The sequence below is a fragment of the Palaemon carinicauda genome, chromosome 31 (genome assembly GCF_036898095.1).
Source record: "Palaemon carinicauda isolate YSFRI2023 chromosome 31, ASM3689809v2, whole genome shotgun sequence".
Classification (NCBI taxonomy): domain Eukaryota; kingdom Metazoa; phylum Arthropoda; class Malacostraca; order Decapoda; family Palaemonidae; genus Palaemon; species Palaemon carinicauda.
Genome location: NC_090755.1, coordinates 65,901,561 through 65,927,857, shown reverse-complemented (window position 1 = coordinate 65,927,857; position 26,297 = coordinate 65,901,561). Strand labels below are relative to the sequence as shown.

The 26,297-nt window shown below is 38.0% G+C and overlaps 2 protein-coding genes across 8 annotated transcripts in view; one reads left to right on the top strand and one right to left on the bottom strand.

Annotated features, from left to right (window-relative positions):
• Positions 1–26,297, bottom strand: part of LOC137624491 (GTP-binding protein Di-Ras2) — a 611,765-nt gene that overhangs the window by 326,788 nt on the left and 258,680 nt on the right. The gene's annotated exons all lie outside the window — the stretch shown is intronic.
• Positions 5,423–21,278, top strand: LOC137624486 (serine/arginine-rich splicing factor 7-like). Of its 7 annotated transcripts, none has more exons than XM_068355276.1 (5): positions 5,423–5,572; positions 14,215–14,427; positions 14,556–14,711; positions 16,047–16,214; positions 20,863–21,278. In XM_068355276.1, the coding sequence occupies exons 2-5, from the start codon at positions 14,231–14,233 to the stop codon at positions 20,924–20,926; spliced, it is 585 nt and encodes a 194-aa protein (XP_068211377.1). In that variant the 5' UTR covers positions 5,423–5,572; positions 14,215–14,230; the 3' UTR covers positions 20,927–21,278. The 7 variants fall into 7 exon arrangements, with proteins under 7 accessions (XP_068211377.1, XP_068211375.1, XP_068211373.1 ...); XM_068355274.1 differs by having other exon boundaries at positions 15,975–16,214; XM_068355272.1 differs by having other exon boundaries at positions 15,966–16,214.

Genomic DNA, 26,297 nt, shown 5'->3' with positions numbered 1-26,297 from the left:
ATCAAGCTAGGACCAGACAATGGCTGCTGATGACTCAGCAATGCAGTTGGACCTATTATCTATGAGCCCCCCCCCCCCCTACCCCACCATCCCTAGCTCACGTGGATGGTGAGGTTGCAATACACTACTAGAAACTTTAGAGCTTGACTCTTGAACTCCCGTCTAGAAGATTGCCAGGCAGAAACGTTTTCAATAGACTACCATGCTTAGAAATATTTGGTTCAGTAAAGAAAATATTTGTAGGCTACTTCGTTGAATGCATCCTGTTTTACATATTTTTTAATTCATTTAATGAGTGAATTTTACTTCATTAAGTACATTGATGATACTGCTGAAACTTTATACTAGGTTCTTACCAGTGTTGTGGCAGGAATAGATGACATTTAAACAACTAAAAATAAATGAAAATATACGTGAGTTTATGGTGCTAGGAAAGAAAAACTTAAGAAACTTGGATGGCATCCAAAGGAATATTAATAACTCGGTCGGGATATCTATAAGTTCATGACCTAGATGTATCACTTAACTGTTATCAATACTTTTTTCTCTCAGTGCTCAAATATCACCTTAGAAACATTACCTTTGTAAAGAAGTATCAACATGAATATTTTGTAAAGAAACGTGAGATTAAATATGTCATTACCAGGACTGACTAATGTAGACTACATCTATTACAATCTAGCTTACTGAAGGTGCAAATTAAGACATCCCAATTTCCCAAAACATAAACAGAGGAGCAACTGATTAAAGATGTCCCGCCACCACTAGAAAGGATTGCTCATACATATTATTATTATTATTATTAGTAGTAGTAGTAGTAGTAGTAGTAGTAGTAGTAGTAGTAGTAGTAGTAGCTAAGCTTACCATAGTTGGAAAAGCAGGGATGCTATAAACCCTAGAGTTCCAAAAAAGGAATAAATAGCTCAGTGAGGAAAGGATAGAAGGAAATAAATAAACTACAAGAGAAGTAATGAACAATTAAAAAAAAAATATTTCAATAACAACAACGTTACATTATATCTTTCATACATAAAGTGCTAAAAACTAAAAACACACACACACACACAAAAGAGGAAGCTAAATAAGATAGAATAATGTGCTCGAGTGTACACTCATAGACGGTAGAAGACCATGACACAGAGGCTATGGCACTACACAAGACTAGAGGACAATGGTTTGATTTTGGATTATCCTTCTTCTAGGAGAGCTGCTTACCATAGCTAAAGTCTCTTCTGTCCTCACCAAAAGGAGGTAGTCACTGAACAATGGCAATGCAGTAGTTGACCCCTTTGAGCGAAGAAAAGTTTTTAGTAATGTCAGTGTTGTCAGGTGTATGAGGACAGAGGAGAGTATGTAAAGAATAGACCAGACTATTCGATGTATGTGTAGGCAAAGGAAAAATAAACTATAACCAGAAATAGAGAGAGATCCTATGTAGTACTGTCTAGCCAGTCAAAAGACACAATAACTCTCTAGCGGTAGTGTATTATCTCAACGGGTAGCTAGCTGGTGCCCTGCCCAACCCATAGAGCTTCCAAACATGCTGCCTTGAGTATAATACAATTATCTCTCACTAAACATCCGGAAGACAGAAGATATTAAGGCTTTCAAGAAGAAACTGGACACTTTTTTTTTTGTCAAAGTGCTTCGATAATGTGGATTTGACAATTAAGAAAAAAAAGGAAAGCGAACACACTGCAGTAAAAAAAAACTTTGTACGTTACATTTTATAATGACTATAATGAAAACTTAGAAATCGCACAATAGAAACATAAAACTAGGGCCAGTTACTTATTTTACCTTCTAATATACAACCGTACCTTATTCATGTCCTATACGCCTTTTTGTCCAATATATATATATATATATATATATATATATATATATATATATATATATATATATATATATATATATATATATATATATATCACTCACTCACTCACTAAATCCCGTCCGGAATTCTCCGGGTGGGGTCCTTCATCTGATATCGCCATTCTCTCCACAGACTCCTATCCAATGCCACCTGTGCCAGCTGCTGAAATGTCTCGCCTCTATTTGCTTTCTTGAAGGTTTTCACCCATATATATATATATATATATATATATATATATATATATATATATATATATATATATATATATATATATATATATATATATGTGTGTGTGTGTGTGTGTGTGTGTGTGTGTGTGTGTGTGTGTGTGAGTGTGTATCTTTAAAATTTTGATTTCATATTACAATTACATGGTTTAAAGTTGCACTTTTGAGCTGAAGGTCCTTCCCGGTCCCAGCGTTAAAATTCCACATGTGCATCCCCCAACTCGGGCGGGATTGGCCACTAAAAATCCGCCCCCTCTCAAAAAAAAAGCTCAGGTCACCCCCGAAATATTCTATTGGCTTTCATTTGAATCGATGATTCAATCCTCCAGCAATAACAGGTAGTAGGTTGGCCAGGGCACCAGCCACCCGTTGAAATACTACCGATAGAGAACTATGGGGTTATTGACTGGCCAGACAGTACTACATTGGATCCTTCTCTCTGATTACGGTTCACTTTCCCTTTGCCTACACATACACCGAATAGCCTAGCCTATTCTTTACATATTCTCCTCTGTCCTCGCACCCTGACAGCACTGAAATTACCAAACAAATCTTCCCCCAAGGGGTTAGCTACTGCACTGTAGCCTACTTGTCAGTGGCCACGCCGCCACTTTCCTCTTGGTAAGGATAGAAGGGACTCTTTAGCTATAGTAAGCAGTCTCTCTACGAGGACACTCCAAAATCAAACCATTGTTCTCTATTCTTGGGCAAGGCCATGGCCTCTGTAGCATGGTCTTCCACTGTCTTGGGTTAGAGTTCTCTTGCTTGATTGTACACTCGGGCACGCTATTCTATCTTATTTCTCTTCCTCTTGTTTTGTTAAGGTTTTATAGTTTATATAGAAATTATCTATATTAATGTTGTCACTGTTCTTAAAATATTTTATTTTTCTTTGTTTCGTTTCCTCACTGGGCTATTTTCCCTGTTGGGGCCCCTGGGCTCATAACATCCTGCTCTCCCAACTAGGGTTGTAGCTTAGCAAGTAATAATAATAATACTTCTCTGGATGAGGCAGGTCGAATGACTCCACTCAATTCTTAAGGAGGCACGGAGGAATTCCGCATTCCGAAGTGAATTATTAATAAACAATTGATTAAACCGGTTGACCTGTAGGCTACGTTTGTAAACCTGTGAGATGGAGGCTTCGATAAAGATAGCAGTACCCATCAATGTAACTGATTATTATTTGAATTTAAATTTCCGGTAAAGGTGATTTGACTTGGATGATAATTTCCAAATGTTTCGAAATATTGTAGATTGACTTTCCCTACATGTTTTTGAGTGGTGATTCAAGTTGATATCAAGTATATATCGCTACATCATTGCAAGAGGGTCGTAACTCCAAATTCCTGATTTTTCAGGAGACGCATTTGAAAGTTGCTAAGTCCTATGAATTTGATGTTCATTAAAAATCTTCTTAGTGTCATCTCTCGGCCGCTAATTCACCTAGATTTACGACTCTTTTACCAAAAGACGCAGAATCAATTCGGCAATCTTGTACACCATATAACTCAAAACTAGCAAATTTGGAGTTACGACCCTCTTGCAACGAGGTAGCGATATGGTATCAGAAATAACAATTAAGTAAACACACAAATGACGACTTGACAGTAAACAATTTAACAGTAAACACAGAAATAACAATATAACAGTAAACATCGTTATCGATTCTTACCTATAGCCTGCCCTGATTTATTTTGGAAGAATAAACTATTTATAATACCGAATTATATTAATAATTAATCTTCTGTATTCAAAAGTAGCCTACTGTAGAATGAGGCGATGCTTTTCGAAACTCATTTGAATTGCTGAAATGATCTGTTATAATTTTCTTAGTTTTACAAAATTGTAATATAATATTGCTTTAAAACAGTATATACTATGATTTATTTAATTTCCTTATGATTATGTGGAGGCAATTGCCCATTTGTTTTTGAATTGTTGTCAGTAATTACTTATTGATAATTTGTCATCAATTGGACAGTTCTCTTTATTCTATTATGCTCTTTTCTGGAAGCTATTTTGTACTCTTGTGTAATTAGAATAACTAACTTATCAATGTTAGTTCCTGGTTCCTTATTGCTCACTCCGCAAAATAAGTTTGCGGGCACTCTATCTCTTTATAGATAGGTGCAAAGCTTCTAAGCTTATTCTTATTATTAAGTTTATATCATCTGTGCCTTAAATAAATTAATATCATAATGAGGTTCTCTATCTTTAATTTTATTCCCTTCTACTTTGAAATTGGATAGGATAACACCTTGCTATCATCAGTTTTGGCAACCTGTTGTGGTAATCAGTTTGGGCTTCCTAAACTCTTCTTTTATATTCATTGCCCTATCTATAAATGCAGCCAGATCTCTGCTAGGATTTTTTAGCATACCTAAACTTATTTCTAGATTCTTTAGCTGTTCTAACTTTGGGCATAAAAATAAATGTTCGGTGGTGTCTTCTTCCTCTTTGCATAGATCACACAAATTGTCATCATATTTTCCCCTGAAATTTGCTTTTAAGTTGAGCATATTTAATCTTGCTTTCATCACAAGGGATGCCTTATCCAGATACATTTCTCTGATATAAGGCATAGGGCCATTTCCTTTAATAAATCTTAATTTTTTCATTATTTTCTTTTTTTCTTCAATAGTTTCTTCTATTTTTTTCTATAATTCTTTTCTTGATTTCTTTTTTCAGGGTCCTTTTCCCCCAACTTCTTATTTCTTCCACTTCCATCCCATATTTACTGCATATTTCTTCTACGCTCTTGCTCCAGCACTTCCCATACGGGTTCTTCAACTGATCCTCAATTATCTCTCTTACTAATCTTTTTTCCTCGGAGTTTATGATGTTATGGAAGAGCATTAACTTCTTATATTCTATTCTGCAGGACACCGGCCATATTCCTGTTTCTGCAAGTATTGTAACAGTCAGATCAGACCAGATTCACGTTGAGGATTCACCTCTGCAACGGCGCCTCTGTGTCGTTAGTTTTGTGGGTTCCTTATTTTCACTAGTTTTTCTCTTTTCATCCACATTTGTTGTTGTACACTTTTATTATTTTCAATATTTTCTTCACAAAAAAAAGAATTCTCCAACAGTTTGTGCACTATCTTCTTCGTATGGTTGTTGGAGTTCAGTTACTTTTATTCTTATATCACTATAGGCTACTGTGGACAATATAACATGAAGTGGTTAGCATTTTCTATATCAGAATAGACAGTTTATATTTCCATCTTAGTGTCTGTTTTTTTATATTCAAGCCCAATGTGTTTGTCCTTTCCCTGAATAATAAAATTGACGCAAAGTGTTGTCATATACTAAATATTAACGTCAGGGAAACAATTGCCCTGAAGTTTAAACGCTTCCTCCCAAGAAGAAGAGAATGCCGACACCGAAGTCAACGTAGGCCCTTGTTTCGCATTGACACGTAGTGCTTAGATCGGTTATCGACTATAGAAGACTCCTGGCCAGGGTAAGAATACTAATATTACATTTGATTGTCAATAACAATGTATATGCTAACGTAGGATTATGGTGGCAAGTGTAGAAATGCTGAAAGGTAAGGAAATTGACGTCAATTGAAAGAAAGTTTTTCACTGCACCCGGCGAGGCAGGAGTTTTTGGGCGCCATGTTCGTTCTCGTACATCAGTGTTGCCAGATATGGAAAGACGAGTAAACATTTATATTGTTGCAATTTATTTTGCTTGCACTTGTATGCAGTTTAATGAATAATTTCTAGATCATTAAACCGTACGTGACCAGAAGGAAATAATTTTGTGAAAATGTGGATTTTTTATCATGAGGTTTAGGCATTTTTACACTAACCCAACTGGCAACACTGACACCCATAATGGCTGCGCTGTGACCTTGCAACTCCACGTAGGTCCACAAAGTTACTCATTTAATGTGATTTTGCAATAGTTTGGTGTGGTGGTTGTAGGTAAATTGGTAATGCGGTATTACGGCGTTCACGTCTGCATGTTATGATAAACATGGGCTAAATTTACGGTATTTTAAGCCGACTTAGTCCCACCCCCCGCGTTGCAGCAAACCTTGCTAATTTTATATTCATATCTCGTTAAGTGTTATAAATTTTATTTTCTTGTCTTCCGCTTGTAATGCATGTTCTGGTTACAGAGATCCCGGATAGTGATAAGGTATTCTAACGTGGCTTTGTGAAAGTTTGTCGCCATATTTTTCTTGAGGTTGACTTGCAGAAGGCTGTTAACGGTGTTTTGATAAATCTACCATTTTTGAACTCTCCTTTTGTCGCTTTTATCCAAAATCCACATTTCCAGCCTCCCAGAGGCAATGACCTTGAGTGGCTGTCCGTTGGTAGGAAGCTGGGTAAAATTGTTAGCTGCATCGTTGGTAGGCCTGTTCTCAAGAAAAATCTGTTAAAAGAATCGAACAATATTATAATCATTATCAGTAGCTAAAGTTAAGCTTATTTTGACAAGCAGGTTGCATTTAAGTCCAAGGATTCCAGCAGTCAAGATACAGTAGTCAGAGAAAAGGAAACGAGGAAGTAAACTAATTGAGAATTAATGAGTAAGAGTATGGAATATCTCAAGGCCAATTGCAAAATTAAAGTAGAGAAGTTGTATAAAAACTATATAGTTGTTACCCTATTCAAAACATGGTATATTTGATAACTTTATTTTTATAGCCGAATACGCAAACATGGGACAACATTTCTGATAGGAGAAATGGGTATTATGGTACTGTATTACAAAGTAATGTAAACTAGGGAAAAAATTATTTATTTTCTTTAGAAAAAGGTCCGTTCTCTTTGAAAATGACACTCGCTCGTTCCTGTCGCAAATGAATAGTTTAATCTGTATGTATATATATATATATATATATATATATATATATATATATACTGTATATATATATATATATATATATATATATATATATATTTATATATATATTTATATATATATATATATATATATATTTATATATATATTTATATATATATATATATATATATATTTATATATTTATATATATATATATATATATATATATTTATATATATATTTATATATATATATATATATATATATATATATATATATATATTATATATATATATATATATATATATATTTATATATATATTTATATATATATATATATATATATATATATATATATATATTTATATATATATATATATATATATATATATATATATATATATATATTTATATATATATATATATATCTGTCTATATTTATCTATCTATATATATCTATATCTGCCGATAATTGGGGACCCCCAGTGGGAACTCCGGGTTTGGGTGGGGAAATGGTATATAATGGTGAAACAAGCCTTCTCTATATTACCTACTTGGATGTTTAAAGAACCGATGAAAAAATACTCTATCTATATCCTATACTAACAGTATATTTTTTATTTGTTTGTTGACATTCTACCGGTCGGTTGTAGTCTCGCTCGTTCGTTTGTTTGTACATGGGTTTCGACCTTCTGCGCATAAACTCCGCTTCCACCAAAAGGATTACCTCTTCATTTATAACCCCTGTCCATTTTCCCCTACATCATTTTACCCGCTACATTCAAGTATATGACTTCGCCCTGTTTAAATATTTTACTTGATCCAGTACAGCTATACCATTCCTTTTATGTAATACCTACGTATCCATTCCTTTTATGTAATACCTACGTATACATAATACGTTTGACCCTTAAATTACATGCTTTATTATCCGACATAAAATCACCTCATTTTATATTCCCATTAAATATTATTTATACACCATTTTATCTTGCTATTATTCCTCTATACATTTTGTTATTACCTTGTCACGCCCAGATTTCACATAGATACTTGCTCTGGACAAGTTTCCCATTCTAGTTCTTTCATGTTTACTCTCTACACTCACTCCGTTATTTTTCCGTTAACCAATCGCGAACCCATGCGTTTGGAAAGTTTGCACAAGGGGTTTAATATTTCCCAACACCCACCTTCCAACAAACCCTTTTCCGTGGAAACCTTTGTCCAAGTCAGGTCTTTGTTAGTTCAAGTGAGGTCTTTTTGGGTGTTTTACGATGGAAGTTATAGAAACTTGTAACGTCTGCAGTACACCATACTTAAAAGCATTTCGGTGAATATTTTGATACGGCATCCAATGTTAATAATTTTCTTAAATCTCATAATGTAATAGCCCAACGTTTAAGATAGCTAAGACAAAGAAGAAATGGCTTTGTTGATATACAGAAGTTAAGACGTCGGTCACAACACCCCAGTAACCCACGTTTCGTTGTCCTGGTCATAAAAGTCATTAATTTCTTTTATTTTAATGTGTTAGTTTTACTAGTTTTTTAGTGTGCGCAGCTCAACATTACTGCTTGCAAGTACATACGAGCTTGATGTTTTATTTTCTTGCGAGCGAAGCGAACCAGTAGCGGAACAAGAACCATTATACTCAGTTTTACTAATGTTAACGTAATTATCGTCGCATGCTAGTGGTGCGCTAACATTGCTAATATTAGCGTGCGCAGCTCAACATTACCATTAGCCAGTACTTGTAAGTGAAGTGAGCCCGAATTGGAACAAGACCCATTATATTTAAACATTGTAACAGAAAATATGTTTTCCTGTAGTAAATGTGATTTAATCGGTTTTGACCTTCATTTCAACCGCAACAACAACCACCAGTTTGGCTACTTAAAGTTAGTCAAACTGGTTGTTCTGTTTGTTTGCGGTTGAAATGAAGGTCAAATTCGGTCAAATCATGTTATTTACTACAGGAAAACATCTTTCTTTGGTCCGAGATTATAATCTGTAATACAGTAAAACTTTACCGAAAAAATGGCGTTTCCTATAGTATAAGATGTGCTTTCAATGGAATGTGAAGTTTTATTTTCATTGGAAAAATGCAGTTCTACCGTAACGGACCACCCCTCCCTTTCGAAGGACACAGTTGGGAAATTGGGCTTTGGGTGTGCGAGAGTAAGACTTGATTAACACTTAAGAGAATTGTAGAAGGCCACAGAACTTAAGAAACACACCTAACCCAACCCAGTAGTTTCCAGATTACAGACCTATCTGGGGGTAAGGTCACCAACAAAGTAAATCGCAAATGAATCCTTACATTATGGTAAAGTAAGTCAAAAGTGTCTCATTATTATTGTTATTGTTATTATTATTATTACTAGCTAAGCTACAACCTTAGTTGGAAAAGCAAGATGCTGTAAGCTCAAGGGCTCCAATAAGGAAAAATAGCCCAGCGAGGAAAGGAAATGAACGATATAAGTAATGAAAATTAAAATAGAGTACTTTAAAAACATTAACAACATTACAACATATTTAATTTATAAACTATAAAAGGACTTATACAAGCCTGTTCAACATAAAAACATTTTCTGCTAGATTGAACTTTTGAAGTTCTTCTGATTCAACTACCCGATTAACATTATGATGGAGTAAATCACAAATAATTCCATACCAGAATTGTACTTGGGTCACTTTAACCTTTGATGGCTAACAGAGTCAAAATATTGTTCTCTACATCAGGAGTATTGTGATGCTCACTGTGAAACTTGTTTATAGCATTTAAATAGCCTTAATGCACCCATTACACTTGAGGTTGGGCCATGCAACGCACACCTTACACAGCAATAAAGGAACAGAGTTGTCCTAAGAAAACTGGGTGTCACAGAACTGCCTACGTTGCACCCAATCATACATATTTGATCAAATATGGCAAAGTCTATCATATGATAGGGGAAGGAAGGAGCAGGAGCTACTTGCAAATGAAAGTTAGGAGTAATTCTGTTGGTAAAAAGTGAAGATGGCTTGTGCGCAGGAAGTATGAAGTTTTTATCGCGCAACAAGCTATGCACAAACGCACAAATGGGACCAAATACGTCAGACCTGTAAAATGTAAGCAAAAGAGATAAATATTCCAGGGGAAAAGGATCCCATATTTTGTGCATTTTTTTGTGTGGATTTATTGTGCGTCCCCGAGAATAATTAACAGAAGAAAATCTTAGTTTTATCATTTATAAATTTTCCAGAAATTTTCCCTACCCTAAAGCCCCAGTTCCCAGTGGGTGGATTCCATTACCCTAGTACATAATAGGATATATCATATTAACTGTTTGCGATGGAATTAAAGGTCATTTTCGAAGAAAATTAGTTTTGTTATACAACCATATTTTTTGATCAAAATTTTCTGGGCAAACTATGTTAGGAGTTATTTGACCCCGTTTATATAATAACAATTATGGGGAGTACTATGGAAAACTTGGTTGTTTGGTGCAGAATTGCCAAAAATTAGTGCTTTGGGGCAATAATAATGGTGAGACATGCCAGAAAAGTAGTTGACTAAAATTACGTTATAAAAGGGAAATGAACACGAATACTACCTAACCTTACCCAAGAGTTGCATCCCTGCCAACCATAGAGGTGGAGGTTGAGTCCTATGGCTGCCATGTCCTCCCCTACTTCCCTACCTTCATAGACTGCCATATCTTCACCTACTTGCCTACATTCGTAGACTGCCATATCTTCACCTACTTGCCTACCTTCATAGACTGCCATATCCTCACCTACTTGCCTACCTTCATAGACTGCCTTATCCTTACCTACTTGCTTACCCCCATAGACTGCCTTATCCTTACCTATTTGCCTATCCCCATAGACTCATATCCTTACCTATTTGCCTATCCCCATAGACTCATATCCTTACCTATTTACCTATCCCCATACACTTGTATCCTTACTTACTGGCCTACCCCCATACTCATATCCTTACCTACTGGCCTGCCCCCATACTCATATCCTTACCTACTGGCCTACGCCCATAGACTGCCAATTCCTTATCTACTGGCGTACCCCCATAGATTGCCATATCCTTACCTACTGGTGTACTGTACCCCCATTGATTGCCATATCCTTACCTACAGACGTACCCCCATAGATTGCCATATCCTTACCTACTGGCCTATGCCCATAGACTGCCAATTCCTTACCTACTGGCCTATGCCCATAGACTGCCAATTCCTTACCTACTGGCCTACGCCCATAGCCTGCCATATCCTTATCTACTGGCCTACGCCCATAGACTGCCATATCCTTATCTACTGGCCTACGCCCATAGACTGCCATATCCTTATCTACTGGCCTACGCCCATAGACTGCCATATCCTTATCTACTGGCCTACGCCCATAGACTGCCATATCCTTATCTACTGGCCTATGCCCATAGACTGCCATATCCTTATCAACAGGCGTACCCCCATAGATTGCCATATCCTTACCTACTGGCCTACCCCCATAGACTCCCATATTCTTAGCCCACTTGCCTAACCCAATAGACTGCCGTATCCTTACCCACTTGCCAACCCCCATAGACTGCCGTATCCTTACCCACTTGCCTACCCCCATAGACTGCCGTATCCTTACCCACTTGCCTACCCCCATAGACTGCCGTATCCTTACCCACTTGCCTACCCCCATAGACTGCCGTATCCTTACCCACTTGCCTACCCCCATAGACTGCCGTATCCTTACCCACTTGCCAACCCCCATAGACTGCCGTATCCTTACCCACTTGCCTACCCCCATAGACTGCCGTATCCTTACCCACTTGCCAACCCCCATAGACTGCCGTATCCTTACCCACTTGCCTAACCCCATAGACTGCCGTATCCTTACCCACTTGCCTAACCCCATAGGCTGCCATATCCTTACCCACTTGCCTACCCCCATAGGCTGCCGTATCCTTGCCCACTTGCCTACCCCCATAGACTGCCATATTCTTTCCCACTTGGTAGTTTTCCTTGGAGGTCTTACTGGAAGTAGAATTCTGCATCAGCCACCTGTTGAGATACTACCGCTAGAGTGTTATGGGGGCTTTTGACTGGCAAGACAGTACTACATTGAATCCTTCGCTGTGGTTATTGTTCTTTTTCCCTTTGCCTACACATACACCGAATAGTCTGGCGTATTCTTTACGTATTCTCCTTTGTCATCATACACTTGACAACACTTGATTACCAAACTATTCCTCTTCACCCAAAGGGTTAACTACTGCACTCTAATTGTTCAGTGGCTACTTTCCTCATGGTAAGGGTAGAAGAGAGACTTTAGCTATGGTAAGCATCTCTAGGAGGAGGACACTTCAAAATCTAAACCATTGTTCTCTAGTCTTTGGTAGTGCCATAGCCTCTGTACCATGGTCTTCCACTGTCTTGGGTTAGTTATCTTGCTTGAGGGTACACTCGGGCACACTATTCAATCTAATTTCTCTTACTCTCGTTTTTAAGGTTTTTATAGTTTATATAGGAAATATTCTTTTAATATTACGTTCTTAAATATTTTATTTTCTCGTTCCTTTTCCTCACTGGGCTATTTTCCCTGTTTGGGCCCCTTTGGCTTAGAGCATCCTGCTTTTCCAACCAGGGTTGTAGCTTAGTAAATAATAATAATTATAATAATAATAAACTCCTTCTTCTGGTGCTCAGGCTTCCAAAAACCCTCTTGTTCACCTATCCATTTGGGTACCATAAGAGGACAGTGACATTGAATTAACTAAACTCTGAGCGTGTTTTTCCTACTCGCATCCCCTAGGGAGGCTTGTTGTTAGGCCCCAGCTATTTCGGTGCGATCTACTGTAGATTATTTTTCAGGTAATGCCCGATGAGAGGCAGTACCCTCAACGATATTGTGGCTACCATAGTGTTAGAATGCAACCCTTTCAGCTGAAAAGCTTGCTAACTTTAGTTACTTGTACACATATTGGCATGTAAGAGGATACTTACACTTTTCTGTTAGCATGTGCACTTTCAGCTTTTAGAGATTATGCACACCCTCCAGGAACGTATTAAGCCCTTTAAGCATGCATTCTCTAATACTTATGAGTGCACATTAGATAATTAGATTTGCCTGGAAGGTGCTCCTTTAGAAGAATATACTGAACTATTTAAGGGTGGAAGTGCTCTGCTCTGGACTACTCTTTTAGAAAGAAAGGTGAATTTGTACGACCTTTGTTTGGGAACTTTCTCGGCAGAAAGTTCTATGCATTTGCATTTTCAGTGTAGTGCACATGTGCTCGTACTGATAAGCGTATTGACTTTTTGGTTGATAAACCCTTGTCAGCAGTTTATCTCCCTGTTAGAAACCTATTCTAGGTTGCCTAAATGCACAATCACCTGCAGAATCTCCCTCTACAGTTAGATCTTGCTCTTTTATATGCGCACATTCCCGTCTTGACCACTGATGCCTCAGACCAAGGTGATTCTCCTACTGTCAACCACATCTAGATGCCCACCATCAGCTGTGCAATTACACTTGCAACCTTTCAGGAAGATTACATTTGAGAATACTGGAATTCTCATATAAGCTCGCCCATTCTATGGTGCATTTCCCTTCCTGTGAACGTATGTACAGTATCTGTGTCACACAAGAGACAGAGCACCAGAGACAGCCTTGCTGGCAGTGACTTGAAGATCGCCGGTTCGTGTCTGCTTTTCTTGGGGCACTTGCCCGGTGGACCTGTCATATACAGACTCTTCAGGAGGGTTCCCTTTTATAGCCATCCCACAATGATTTAGTTTGAATAGTTAGGGAAATTACAAATTGTTAAAAATTATATTATTTTGGAACAAACTTAGGTAGTTACTACTTATGCTATACACGATTGTGATATGGTTGAAAGGTATGCTGATCTGTCGCCATTTTCTAGGAATTCTTTGTAGCTGTCTGTTGAAAGCTTTTTTTATGGCAATAAGCACTACTATGAGCATTTAGATCATTAGTGTTTGATGGTAAATGTCCTGTAAGGTGGTGGTGGTGTTTATTAATTTTTTTTTTTTTTTTTTTTTTTTTTGATAGAACGTCTCTAGGAATTAATGTTATTATTTTAGGGCTTGGCAAGTTTTTTTTTACTCCATCTTTTTTATGCTGGTTTGGTACCACTTGTCCGTAACAGTTGCAAGCTGTACTTTGTGATTTTGTATAAAAATTAGACCATATCTTTAAGCATTTTTTTTTTCCCGTAAATATTCAATGTGAATGACTTGAAAGATTCTTGTTACCTTTATCTAACTTAGTTTTGTAAATTTATCCTTTCAGAGTGTAAATTGTAAACATGCCTTCAGCATTAGACTGCAAAGTCTATGTTGGAGACTTGGGTTCGGGTGCATCCAAGCAGGAGTTGGAAGAAGCTTTTTCAAAGTACGGTCCCCTGAGAAATGTTTGGGTTGCCAGAAATCCACCAGGTTTTGCCTTTGTGGAATTTGAAGATGTAAGAGATGCAGAGGATGCTGTCAGGGGACTTGACGGAAGGTAAGTTGCTGCTTTATTGAATAAAATTTTTTTCAGCAAAATTCTTATGGTATGGCATTTGGAAAAAGGGTGAAATTTTCATAATTCTCTTGTAAAATTACATTTCTGAAAGAAAATTTACCCTTCAGGACAATATGCGGACGTAGGGTGCGTGTAGAACTATCCACGGGAAAAAGCAGAGGACGTTTCAGAGGTCCTCCACCTCGCAGAGGTCGCCCCTTCCATCCAGAGGACCGGTGTTACGAGTGTGGCGAAAGAGGACACTACGCCAGGGATTGCTATAGGTACAGCCGACGTTACTCCAGGTAGCGTATTGTCTTTGTTGTATCAATAAGAAATGACGATTCTGCATCTGGTGGTTATTGTTCGAATCCTAAAGTCCTGAACTAGGTCAGTAATCACAAGTTTATTTTTTTTTGGTGTAGATGGGAGGGTTGGTTGGTGGTCGAGTGGTTAGTTTGGCCAGAATAAGTCCATTCTCATAGGGTTCATGTAGGTCATAAATGGGAGCTGCTTTCCTCTTTTTATTTTTTTTTAATTTTATTTTTTCCATGCTATGGAGTTCCTTTCTTGTGATGCTTATTCTGCCTTAGCCCTGTCTGTGGCCTTGTGTGGTCTACTTTAAAAAAGAAAAGTAAAAGATAAGGGGGTTGTAATTATCAAGAAGGAATTGCTATTAAACACACTCATATTTTGTAGGCAAAACGGCTGAGATCCCCATTCCCAAACGAGTAGTAAGATCGTCGCTCTGTCAATTGAGATCATCGCACTCCATCTTGAATTCCTTCTGGCCACACTCCTTGAACTTCATGGCCTCATTTGTAAAGCTTACTGCCTGCCAGTCATTCAGCGTAGAACTCTATCGTGCTCTACTTGAACATCGCAGTTACATGAGCGTTCAGCGCAGGTTAAACACCGCAGTTACATGACCCTACCTACCTACGTGGTCGAACGTCAGACCTTCAGACAACCTTCTGAGATACATGACTAGACAGAGGCACAGTAAGCTTAATGATGTAAAATTTAATTGATCGTTATTTTAATTTAGGTAGATTACTCACTGAGTTTCCTAGTCCCCTTTATTTCTATTTATATCATTTTCAGCCAGAGGCAGTTCATGTAAGTAATTGCTATAACCATCGAAGTGTCTGTGCAAATCTGATTTATGGTCTCCTGATGTCAGTAAGAATGTAATAAATCATTGGTCAAAAGATGGTTCTTGGAGGTTATTAGCCATTTTGGAATTCAATACTAAATTTGATTACCAGCAATAGTACATTGGGCAGACCATAACGAGTTTAGGATGTAACTGAAAACGCGCTTGTCATGCCTATACACGCCAGGTTGAGCTGAAGCGGTTCTCCATCCCCAAAGATCCAGGCCCTATTTTCGTGCATGGCAGACCCCCTTACATGTAGGATCGTGAGAGGGTTGGAAGTAATAGCCAGAGATAGGCATCCTCCTTACTCAGGGCATTGGATTTGCACTAATCCGTTAGTTAGCCACCTTCCCGCTTACTAATGGCTTTTTGTGCTTAGGTACTCAAGGTCCCGAAGTAGAAGTCGCTCTCCCAGACGTAAGAGGTCGTACACCCGCTCTAGATCTCGCTCTCGTGACAGGTCCAGGAGTAGGACCAAGGATCGCTCAAGGTCAAGAGACAGAAGTCGTTCCAGAGACAGGTCTAGGTCACGCTCACGTTCCAGAGATCGCAGCCGTTCTAGAGGAGGTTCTAGGTCCCGGTCTCAGACAAGAGAAAGGGAACGTTCTCGCTCACGTGATGATAAAGGGTAAGTTGCACCATCTTTTGTTAATTATGCATTAGATTTTACTGTGAATGGTACAGCTTCATCTTGCACACTGCTATCGACTCCTTAATCTTTTGCACAATCCGATTAACATTTCTTGGCCTTTTGCACAATGATTAACACAACGTAGTGTTTTGCACAATGATAACATTGGTGTCTGTTGCACGTTATGATAAACACCGCTTAGTCTTTTGCACAGGGATTAACATATCTTAAGTCTTTAGCACAATGTGATTATCATGGCACAATTTGTTTTCAATAAGATTAACAAGGCACAGTCTTTTGGACAATGTTATTAACACAGCTTAGTCTTGTGCACAATGTGATTAACACAGCTTAATCTTTGGCACAATATTATTAACACAGCCTAGTCTTTTGCACATGTTTTTAACACAGCTTAGTCTTTTGCACAAGGTGATTACTTTAGCTTAGTCTTGCACAAGGTGAATACTTTGGCTTAGTCTTTTCCACAAGGGGATTACCTCTGCTTAGTTTTTTGTACAGTGTTATCAACTCAACATGGTCTTTTACACAATGTGATTAATAGTCTTTTTTTTTTTTTTTACAATGTGCTTAACTCTGCCTAGTATTTTTCATAATGTGATTAAAACTGCATAGTATTTTTCACAATGTGATTAACACAGCTTAGTATTTTTCACTGATTAACACAGCTTAGTGTTTTTCACAATGTGATTAACACAGCTTAGTCTTTTGCACAATGTGATTAACAGAGCTTAGTATTTTTCATAATGTGATTAACACAGCTTAGTATTTTTCACTGATTAACACAGCTTAGTGTTTTTCACAATGTGATTAACACAGCTTAGTCTTTTGCACAATGTGATTAACACAGCTTAGTCTTTTGCACAATGTGATTAACACAGCTTAGTATTTTTCACAATGTGATTAACACAGCTTAGTATTTTTCACAATGTGATTAACACAGCTTAGTGTTTTTCACAATGTGATTAACACAGCTTAGTCTTTTGCACAATGTGATTAACACAGCTTAGTCTTTTGCACAATGTGATTAACACAGCTTGGTCTTTTGCACAATGTGATTAACACAGCTTAGTCTTTTGCACATAGGGATTAACATATCTTAGTCTTTTGCACATTGGGATTAACATATCTTAGTCTTTTGCACATTGGGATTAACATAGCTTATTCTTTTGCACATTGTGATTAACACAGCTTAGTCTTTTGCACATTGTGATTAACACAGCTTAGTCTTTTGCACATTGTGATTAACACAGCTTAGTCTTTTGCACATTGTGATTAACACAGCTTAGTCTTTTGCACATTGTGATTAACACAGCTTAGTCTTTTGCACATTGTGATTAACACAGCTTAGTCTTTTGCACATTGTGATTAACACAGCTTAGTCTTTTGCACATTGTGATTAACGCCGCTTAGTCTTTTGCACGTAGTGATTAACATAGCTTAGTCTTTTGCACATTGGGATTAACATATCTTAGTCTTTTGCACATTGGGATTAACATATCTTAGTCTTTTGCACATTGGGATTAACATATCTTAGTCTTTTGCACATTGGGATTAACATATCTTAGTCTTTTGCACATTGGGATTAACATATCTTAGTCTTTTGCACATTGGGATTAACACAGCTTAGTCTTTTGCACATTGGGATTAACATATCTTAGTCTTTTGCACATTGGGATTAACATAGCCTAGTCTTTTGCACATTTGGATTAACATAGCTTAGTCTTTTGCACATTGGGATTAACATAGCTTAGTCTTTTGCACATTGGGATTAACATAGCTTATTCTTTTGCACATTGGGATTAACACAGCTTAGTCTTTTGCACGATGAGATTAACACAGCTTAGTCTTTTGCACGATGAGATTAACACAGCTTAGTCTTTTGCACGATGAGATTAACACAGCTTAGTCTTTTGCACATTGGGATTAACACAGCTTAGTCTTTTGCACATTGGGATTAACATAGCTTAGTCTTTTGCACATTGGGATTAACATAGCTTAGTCTTTTGCACATTGGGATTAACATAGCTTAGTCTTTTGCACATTGGGATTAACATAGCTTAGTCTTTTGCACATTGGGATTAACATATCTTAGTCTTTTGCACATTGGGATTAACACAGCTTAGTCTTTTGCACATTGGGATTAACATATCTTAGTCTTTTGCACATTGGGATTAACATAGCTTAGTCTTTTGCACATTGGGATTAACATAGCTTATTCTTTGGCACATTGTGATTAACACAGCTTAGTCTTTTGCACATTGTGATTAACACAGCTTAGTCTTTTGCACATTGTGATTAACACAGCTTAGTCTTTTGCACATTGTGATTAACACAGCTTAGTCTTTTGCACATTGTGATTAACACAGCTTAGTCTTTTGCACATTGTGATTAACACAGCTTAGTCTTTTGCACATTGTGATTAACGCCGCTTAGTCTTTTGCACGTAGTGATTAACATAGCTTAGTCTTTTGCACATTGGGATTAACATAGCTTAGTCTTTTGCACATTGGGATTAACATATCTTAGTCTTTTGCACATTGGGATTAACATATCTTAGTCTTTTGCACATTGGGATTAACATATCTTAGTCTTTTGCACATTGGGATTAACATATCTTAGTCTTTTGCACATTGGGATTAACATATCTTAGTCTTTTGCACATTGGGATTAACACAGCTTAGTCTTTTGCACATTGGGATTAACATATCTTAGTCTTTTGCACATTGGGATTAACATATCTTAGTCTTTTGCACATTGGGATTAACATAGCTTAGTCTTTTGCACATTGGGATTAACATAGCTTATTCTTTTGCACATTGTGATTAACACAGCTTAGTCTTTTGCACATTGTGATTAACACAGCTTAGTCTTTTGCACATTGTGATTAACGCCGCTTAGTCTTTTGTACGTAGTGATTAACATAGCTTAGTCTTTTGCACGTAGTGATTAACATAGCTTAGTCTTTTGCACATTGGGATTAACATAGCCTAGTCTTTTGCACATTTGGATTAACATAGCTTAGTCTTTTGCACATTGGGATTAACATAGCTTAGTCTTTTGCACATTGGGATTAACATAGCTTATTCTTTTGCACATTGGGATTAACACAGCTTAGTCTTTTGCACGATGAGATTAACACAGCTTAGTCTTTTGCACGATGAGATTAACACAGCTTAGTCTTTTGCACGATGAGATTAACACAGCTTAGTCTTTTGCACATTGGGATTAACACAGCTTAGTCTTTTGCACATTGGGATTAACATAGCTTAGTCTTTTGCACATTGGGATTAACATAGCTTAGTCTTTTGCACATTGGGATTAACATAGCTTAGTCTTTTGCACATTGGGATTAACATAGCTTAGTCTTTTGCACATTGGGATTAACATAGCTTAGTCTTTTGCACATTGGGATTAACATAGCTTAGTCTTTTGCACATTGGGATTAACATAGCTTAGTCTTTTGCACATTGTGATTAACATAGCGTAGTCTTTTGCACATTGTGATTAACACAGCTTAGTCTTTTGCAGGATGTGATTAACATAGCTTAGTCTTTTGCACGTTGGGATTAACATAGCTTAGTCTTTTGCACGTTGGGATTAACATAGCTTAGTCTTTTGCACGTTGGGATTAACATAGCTTAGTCTTTTGCACGTTGGGATTAACATAGCTTAGTCTTTTGCACGTTGGGATTAACATAGCTTAGTCTTTTGCACGTTGGGATTAACACATCTTAGTCTTTTGCACAATGTCATTAACACATCTTAGTCTTTTGCACAATGTCATTAACACATCTTAGTCTTTTTCACAATGATTAACACACCTTAGTTTTTTGCACAATGTAATCAACAACAACAAAGTATTTGCAAAATTTAATCACAGTTTAGTCTTTTTCACAATGTCATTAGCAGAGCTTAGTCTTTTTCACAATGGTATTGACTCTGCTTAATCTGGTGTGATTAACACAGCTTAGTCTTTTGCAAGTCTTTTGCACAATATGTTTAACACAACTTGGTCTTTTGCACAATGTGATTAACTGGGCTTTGGTGCAAGTCTCTTACAATTTAATTAAAACTTTATTCTATTCTATTACTGGGTAAGAAATATAATGCTTCAAAGTTTCGTTATTTATTGTACAGAACCATCTCTTTCAGTTGTGCATGTGTTGTGCAAATACTTTTTAATATTGGATAATCTGGGATGTTCAAGTAAATAAATTTCATGTAATGATTATGCATTTATGTAGAATTGATTTGTTTGAAATGGTGGTTAAACATTTTCTTTGTTGGGTGATGGTGAATTTAAAGAGTAAATGGGTAATAAATTTAATGTTTGGGGCTGGTGTTGATTTTTTCATTTAAAATATATTAATTCAATAGATTGTTGTAGAATTTGAGATGCTGTTCTTTAATTTGAAAGTTTTTATGAGTGGTATTTCGTCTGTAGTGTTGCATATTAAGCTTGGTATAATTTGAAGTGTACCTTGATATGGTAATGCATAATGGGAATTTGACAATGCGTTTTGCATTATTTCTCCTTTTGCTTAAATGCAAATTTATATTTTTTTTATACTTTAAAAAAAGTTGTTTTGCAGTTTTGTTTATTTTTTTTTTCCTTTTCTTGCAGAGACCGCAGTAGGTCCCGATCGCCTGGACTAAACGGTAGCCCAAGAGATATGAACGATGACTGAAATGTTTCCGTGCATTCTACCAAGCTATCCTCTTTTGTACCTTGCACATTAGGTTAATTGATAAGTTTCATTTTTTCCTTGTTGAGGTTGAATTTTTGTATAGAAATTTTCCCTCGGTACTCAAAGTATAAAGTAGTAGAACTGACATTACGAAAGGACAGCAATTACACGGTGTTGAATTTTTAATGATTGTTTTAAAAGATGACTGCTACTTCATTCACTTGGGTTAGAATGTCTGTAGTATTATCATACAGGATTGACTTGTCTCATGTTCTTTGGTGTTTATTGTATTGGTCACATTCCAGCAGTTTTGAATATCAGTGTATTGATTAAATAAAAGTCAGAAGTTCCACTTATTGTGAATTTTTTCCTATTCAAGTATAGAATTTGTTCTTGTCGATGTTACATGTTGCATAGTTTTTGTTGGGTGTCGATGTTGCATTCTGACTAGCCTTTCTCCTTAAAGGTTGAATTATTTTGATCGAGGGGTATATCTTTGAGTTGCTTTTGTTAGTAAAAGTCTGAGTTGGGTTGAAGTAAGGTATTTGTAACTTCTATGGCATTAGGTTTTTTTCTTTAGTTTGGATGGTATTTTTGCTTGTGCCCCTCTACTGTTTCTCCTGAAAATATGAAATCAGTTAATCTTGACATGAAGTGATGACTTTTCATTTCAAGTATAAAGGTTATACAGAAACTTGTCTTGTACCTTTTTATTAATCTTGCTTTTGTTGAATGTGATGTTCGAATGTCCCCTGCTTGGTAATCACCAAGGTGTTGGGTATTCTTGGTCGCAGGTTCATAAAATTAGTTTAACTAGCTTCTGGAAAAGAGAAATGGTAAGGTAAAGAAAAATTGTAGAAATTTGTTGGTTTATTTGTAAACTGAATTGTAATTGGAATATTTGAATGAAGGAAATTGGCACAAGCTATAGCATTCTGTCATAGGACTAAATGGTAAATTACACTGTTGAAAGGGGGTTGCTCATGAGAAGTGAAAAAAGCTTTGGACCAATCACGTGAAAAAAGCTGTGGACCAATCACTGATAAGCAAATTTAAGTTTTTGTTATTATCGATCCCTGTATACTTCGGGCAAGTGTCTAGGGGTTGCCCACAATTGCCAGAGATAAGGGAAATGACAATACCTTAAGAGACTGACTATGTTTACATGTGATCAGTATCCAACCCCCCCCCCCCTCCCCCCTCTCCCTCACCACCCAAGCTAGGACCAGGGGTTGCCCAGCAATGGTTAATGACGACTGCAGAAAGACCTATTGGCTCGCGAAACCCTCATCTGTAGGTCACATGGATGGTAAAGTTGCAGACACTACTAAATTCTGTGAAATTTCTCGAACCCTAGATCAATAGGTCGGGACGTTTCCAATGGTCTACGACAACGATTGGGGAAAGCTGCTGCTCTAAATCGGCTAGAAACTTGAATTTTTAGGAATCTGGAATTTTTTGAGCATGTGGTAATACTAATAAAAGAGGGACTAGGTTTCTTAAAAATCTTTGATTTATAAACAATCTGAATGGGAACAAGTCTAGAAAAGCAAGTACCATTAAAGGATAGAAAAAGGCTGGTACTTTCTCATTGCAGAATAACTGTCAACATCATTTTCTGATTGGTTGTGGAAATGTTAAAATGATGGGAGGAATGGCGAGCAGAACTCCAACATACTGTTACCAATACACGGTGGTGCCTGTCTGGCACGCTTGATTACCAAGTATGGCAGTAAGCCTACTGGTGTAATTAGCAAAGGAACAACAGGCATACACAAACTTGATGCCGTGCCAGTACAGTGGTGCCTTGGAGTAAGAGTTAATTAGTTTTGGAAGCAAGCTTGAAAACAAAAATGTTCGTAAACTACAACCATTTTTCCCCATAAGTAATGGAAATAATTGTTAAATGTGTCCATGAACACGCATGCTCATTTTTAAGGTTTTGCTATATGATTTAGTAAAGTTATAGTCCCGTAACATTAGAAATACAAATTAATAGCTCTCAAAGAATATTTGCAAATGATTATCTGAAAAGAGAGTTGTAGCTGACACAAGGGAGATGTGAGAGGAGGAGTGGAGAGATGCCTTATGACATCACTGCAAGATTGCTATGCATACATCCCACTGCTGCCATCAAGTAGTCTGAATCCCCCTACTCACGTGCCGACTTAGATTAAAATAGTCAAATAAAAACTCGTAAAAAATAAGTTGATTAACCTATATCACTTGGGCAATACTTATATTTTTTTTTTCTTTTGGGATAGTAATTTCTTTGTTCACAAATGCTAAGTAGAATATAGCTACAAGCAAAGTCAGAATTCCTAATAAACGGATTTTGAGCGAAGTGAAAAATCTAATTTGGGTGAGATAGCCATGTTGTCTTGATGGAAGGTTCCTTTAGTAGCTTCCTAAGGGTATATTTGACTACAATGGATATTCCCAGAGAATTAAACTCAGTGTTTCTAGAATTCTAACTTATGGCGCAAGTACTCTCAAGGTTGTCCTTTAGGATATCTCATAATAACGGGACATAGCTATCTGCACCCCACATAGCGTTTACGCTTCAAGGGGGGGGGGGGGGACAAGTGGCAAGATATAGGAGGAGCCGTTACAAAGTTCTCCGTTACTGTTATGGGCACTCGGATGACGTCATATTCGTCGCCATCTTGCTGACGTCATCTCCGCCCGCCAACTCTATTCCTTTTAGCGTTAAGACCAGTGAGATCGGGAGGGGGTCTGCCAAGGCCTTATAGAGAACAAAGGGTGGGTCCATCAGGACGACAAGGCTATCGCCCAAAAATATATTTTGAGCGAATTTTTTTGGGCTCAGGCCATGTCGTCCTGATGGAAGTGTACCTGAGCATTAATGTATCGTGGATTTTTCCCCTTGGTAGTGCCTTTGACTTCTAGACTATATTCCTTTGGTCTTATGACCTAAGAGACCTATGACATTACCGGTATATGTCATTTCAGCTGAGCATGTACTATGTTACTACTTCCTGCCCCCCTGCAGGGAAGAGTCCCATTGGACTCTGGAAAGTCTCGAAGTTGCATGGTAAATGGAACCCACCCAGCATCGAGAAGGACTTGCCGGTCTTAGAGCAAGGTGATAGAGTATGTATGTATCGGAACCAGTTACACCAAGCCAGATGGGTTTGTTCAAGCGTAGGAACGATAGAATTCTATTGTTCAAGCACATCAAGCAGAGTAGAGGGTATAATAATACTTAAAGATTTTATTATAATGTTAGGGTGAAATAATATGCACGAAAACTAATGAATCTATTTATTAACAATAAATAAGAATGAGCGTACCTAAAATATAATGTAAAGCTGTAATTAAAGATGGGAATAAATTACATACAGAAATGATTGTGGTACCTGAAAAGGAAACTTGCCACCCACACGTCGATTCCATAGGAATTGTAATGTCTTTCTGAGAATTTCTTTATATACACTTCATGTCATAAACACGTGGTATAAGTGTTTAGTCTATGTAACATCACCTCAGTATATTAGAACAGTCTGTAGTGTTACCATGGTAACACAAATTACACTTGCGCACTAGTGTCAACACAGTCACCCTTAGAGTTAGAGTTCCATATAACTCGCTGCTCTTCGCAGCACTAAGCTGCAGGTTTTAGCACTACGTGCTGTTACCGGAAAGTGTTTCACTTCTTGCACCTGCTTCGCATAGTGTTTAAAGAACACTGGATGACTTCCATCCTGTAAACGAGCGAAGACTCGAAATCCATGGATTGGAAGAAATTCAAGGAAGAGGCGACTTTCCTAGGATCGTAACCTGCGTACTGTCAGGATCCGCCCTGCGAATGAAGTAGGTGATTTTCGCTCTTAGTTGTTTAAGTGACAAGTCGGAACCCGATGTTTCTCCTTTAAAGAGCTGTCCACCGAAGTCTGAAGTTCTGCGAAGATAGACCTTTAGACACTCCACTGGACACAGGGAGATATCTTCCTTCAGAGGGCAGATTCTCCAGGGACCCATCTCTTAGTGGGTAGCTCGTTCTTGGCGAGAAACGTTGGGTCAGAAAAGAGGGACAGTTCGCCTGTTTCTGCGAACTGAATCTGGCCTTCTTCCCTTGATAATGCCACAATTTCACTAACTATCCCCCGAGGCTAGAGCTAACAAGAAAATCACTTTCAGAGGGCAAGTCTCACTGTTCAAACCTGAGGCAAAATGTAGCACCTTATCGAGAGACCAGGAGATAGGTCTCGGAGGGGCTGCAGGTCTGAGTGTAGCACATGGCTTCGGCAATTTGTTGAAGATTTTGCTGGTCAGCTCTATCTGGAAGGCGTATAGTAAGGGTCTTGTCAAGGCCGATTTACACGTGGAAATCGTGTTACCCGCCAAGCCTTGTCCATGAAGGTGAATAAAAGAGGACAAGCAGAAATCCATCGATATTTCTGTAGGATTTCTCGCCTTGACAAAGGCCACCCATTTCTTCCAAGATGACTCTTATTGCCTTCTGGTAGATTTCTTTTTATAGTCCTCCAAGAAGTCTAAGCTTTCTTTTGAGATCCCAAACCTCTTCTTGACGGCTAGGGAGAGAAAATCATGAGGTGAAGGTCTCGGGTTTTCTGTAATGAAGCGAAGACAGTCGACTGCTGAACTTGGGACAGAACTGGGTCCGGCAGGGGAATTGGCTTTGGTTGTAATTCCAGGATCAATGGGAACCAGTTGCTCCGCTGCCACTTGGGAGCCACTAGGGCTGCTATTCCTTGAAAGGATCTCAGCTTGGTGAGGACCTTTAGCAGAGGGTGGGCGGAGGGAACAGGTATATCTTGGTCCATCTGTTCCAGTCAAGGGACATGGAGTCCACCGCTTCCGCTCGGGGGTCCTCGTATGGGGCCATGTAGCGAGGAAGTTTCTTGCTGTTGCTCGTTGCAAAGAGGTCGATCTGCAGTTCCGGGACTTGGTGAGAGATGAAGGAGCTATCCTGGATAGAGCATCCACCGTCACGTTGCGGAACCCTTGAAGGTGAACTGCTGAGAGGTGCCATCTTTTCTTCTCCGCCGGACGGAAGATGGGCAACAACACTTGGTTGAGTTGGGGCGATATTGAGCCCTGACGATTCAGACATCTGACCACTACGTTGCTGTCCAGAGTCAGTCGTATGTGGACTGAGGGACGTGGGGACAGCCTCTTCAATGTGAGAAAGACTGACATGGCCTCCAAGATGTTGATGTGAAACGTCTTGAACAGAGGGGACCACGTTCCTTGAACTTGACGTTAATCCCCTCTTCCTTCTAGCGATGCGTCCGTATGGATGATGACCAAGGGCGGAGGTAGTTGCAGAGGTACCGATCTCCTGAACTTCTTGGCCTCCGACCATGGCTTGAGGAGTGATTGTAGC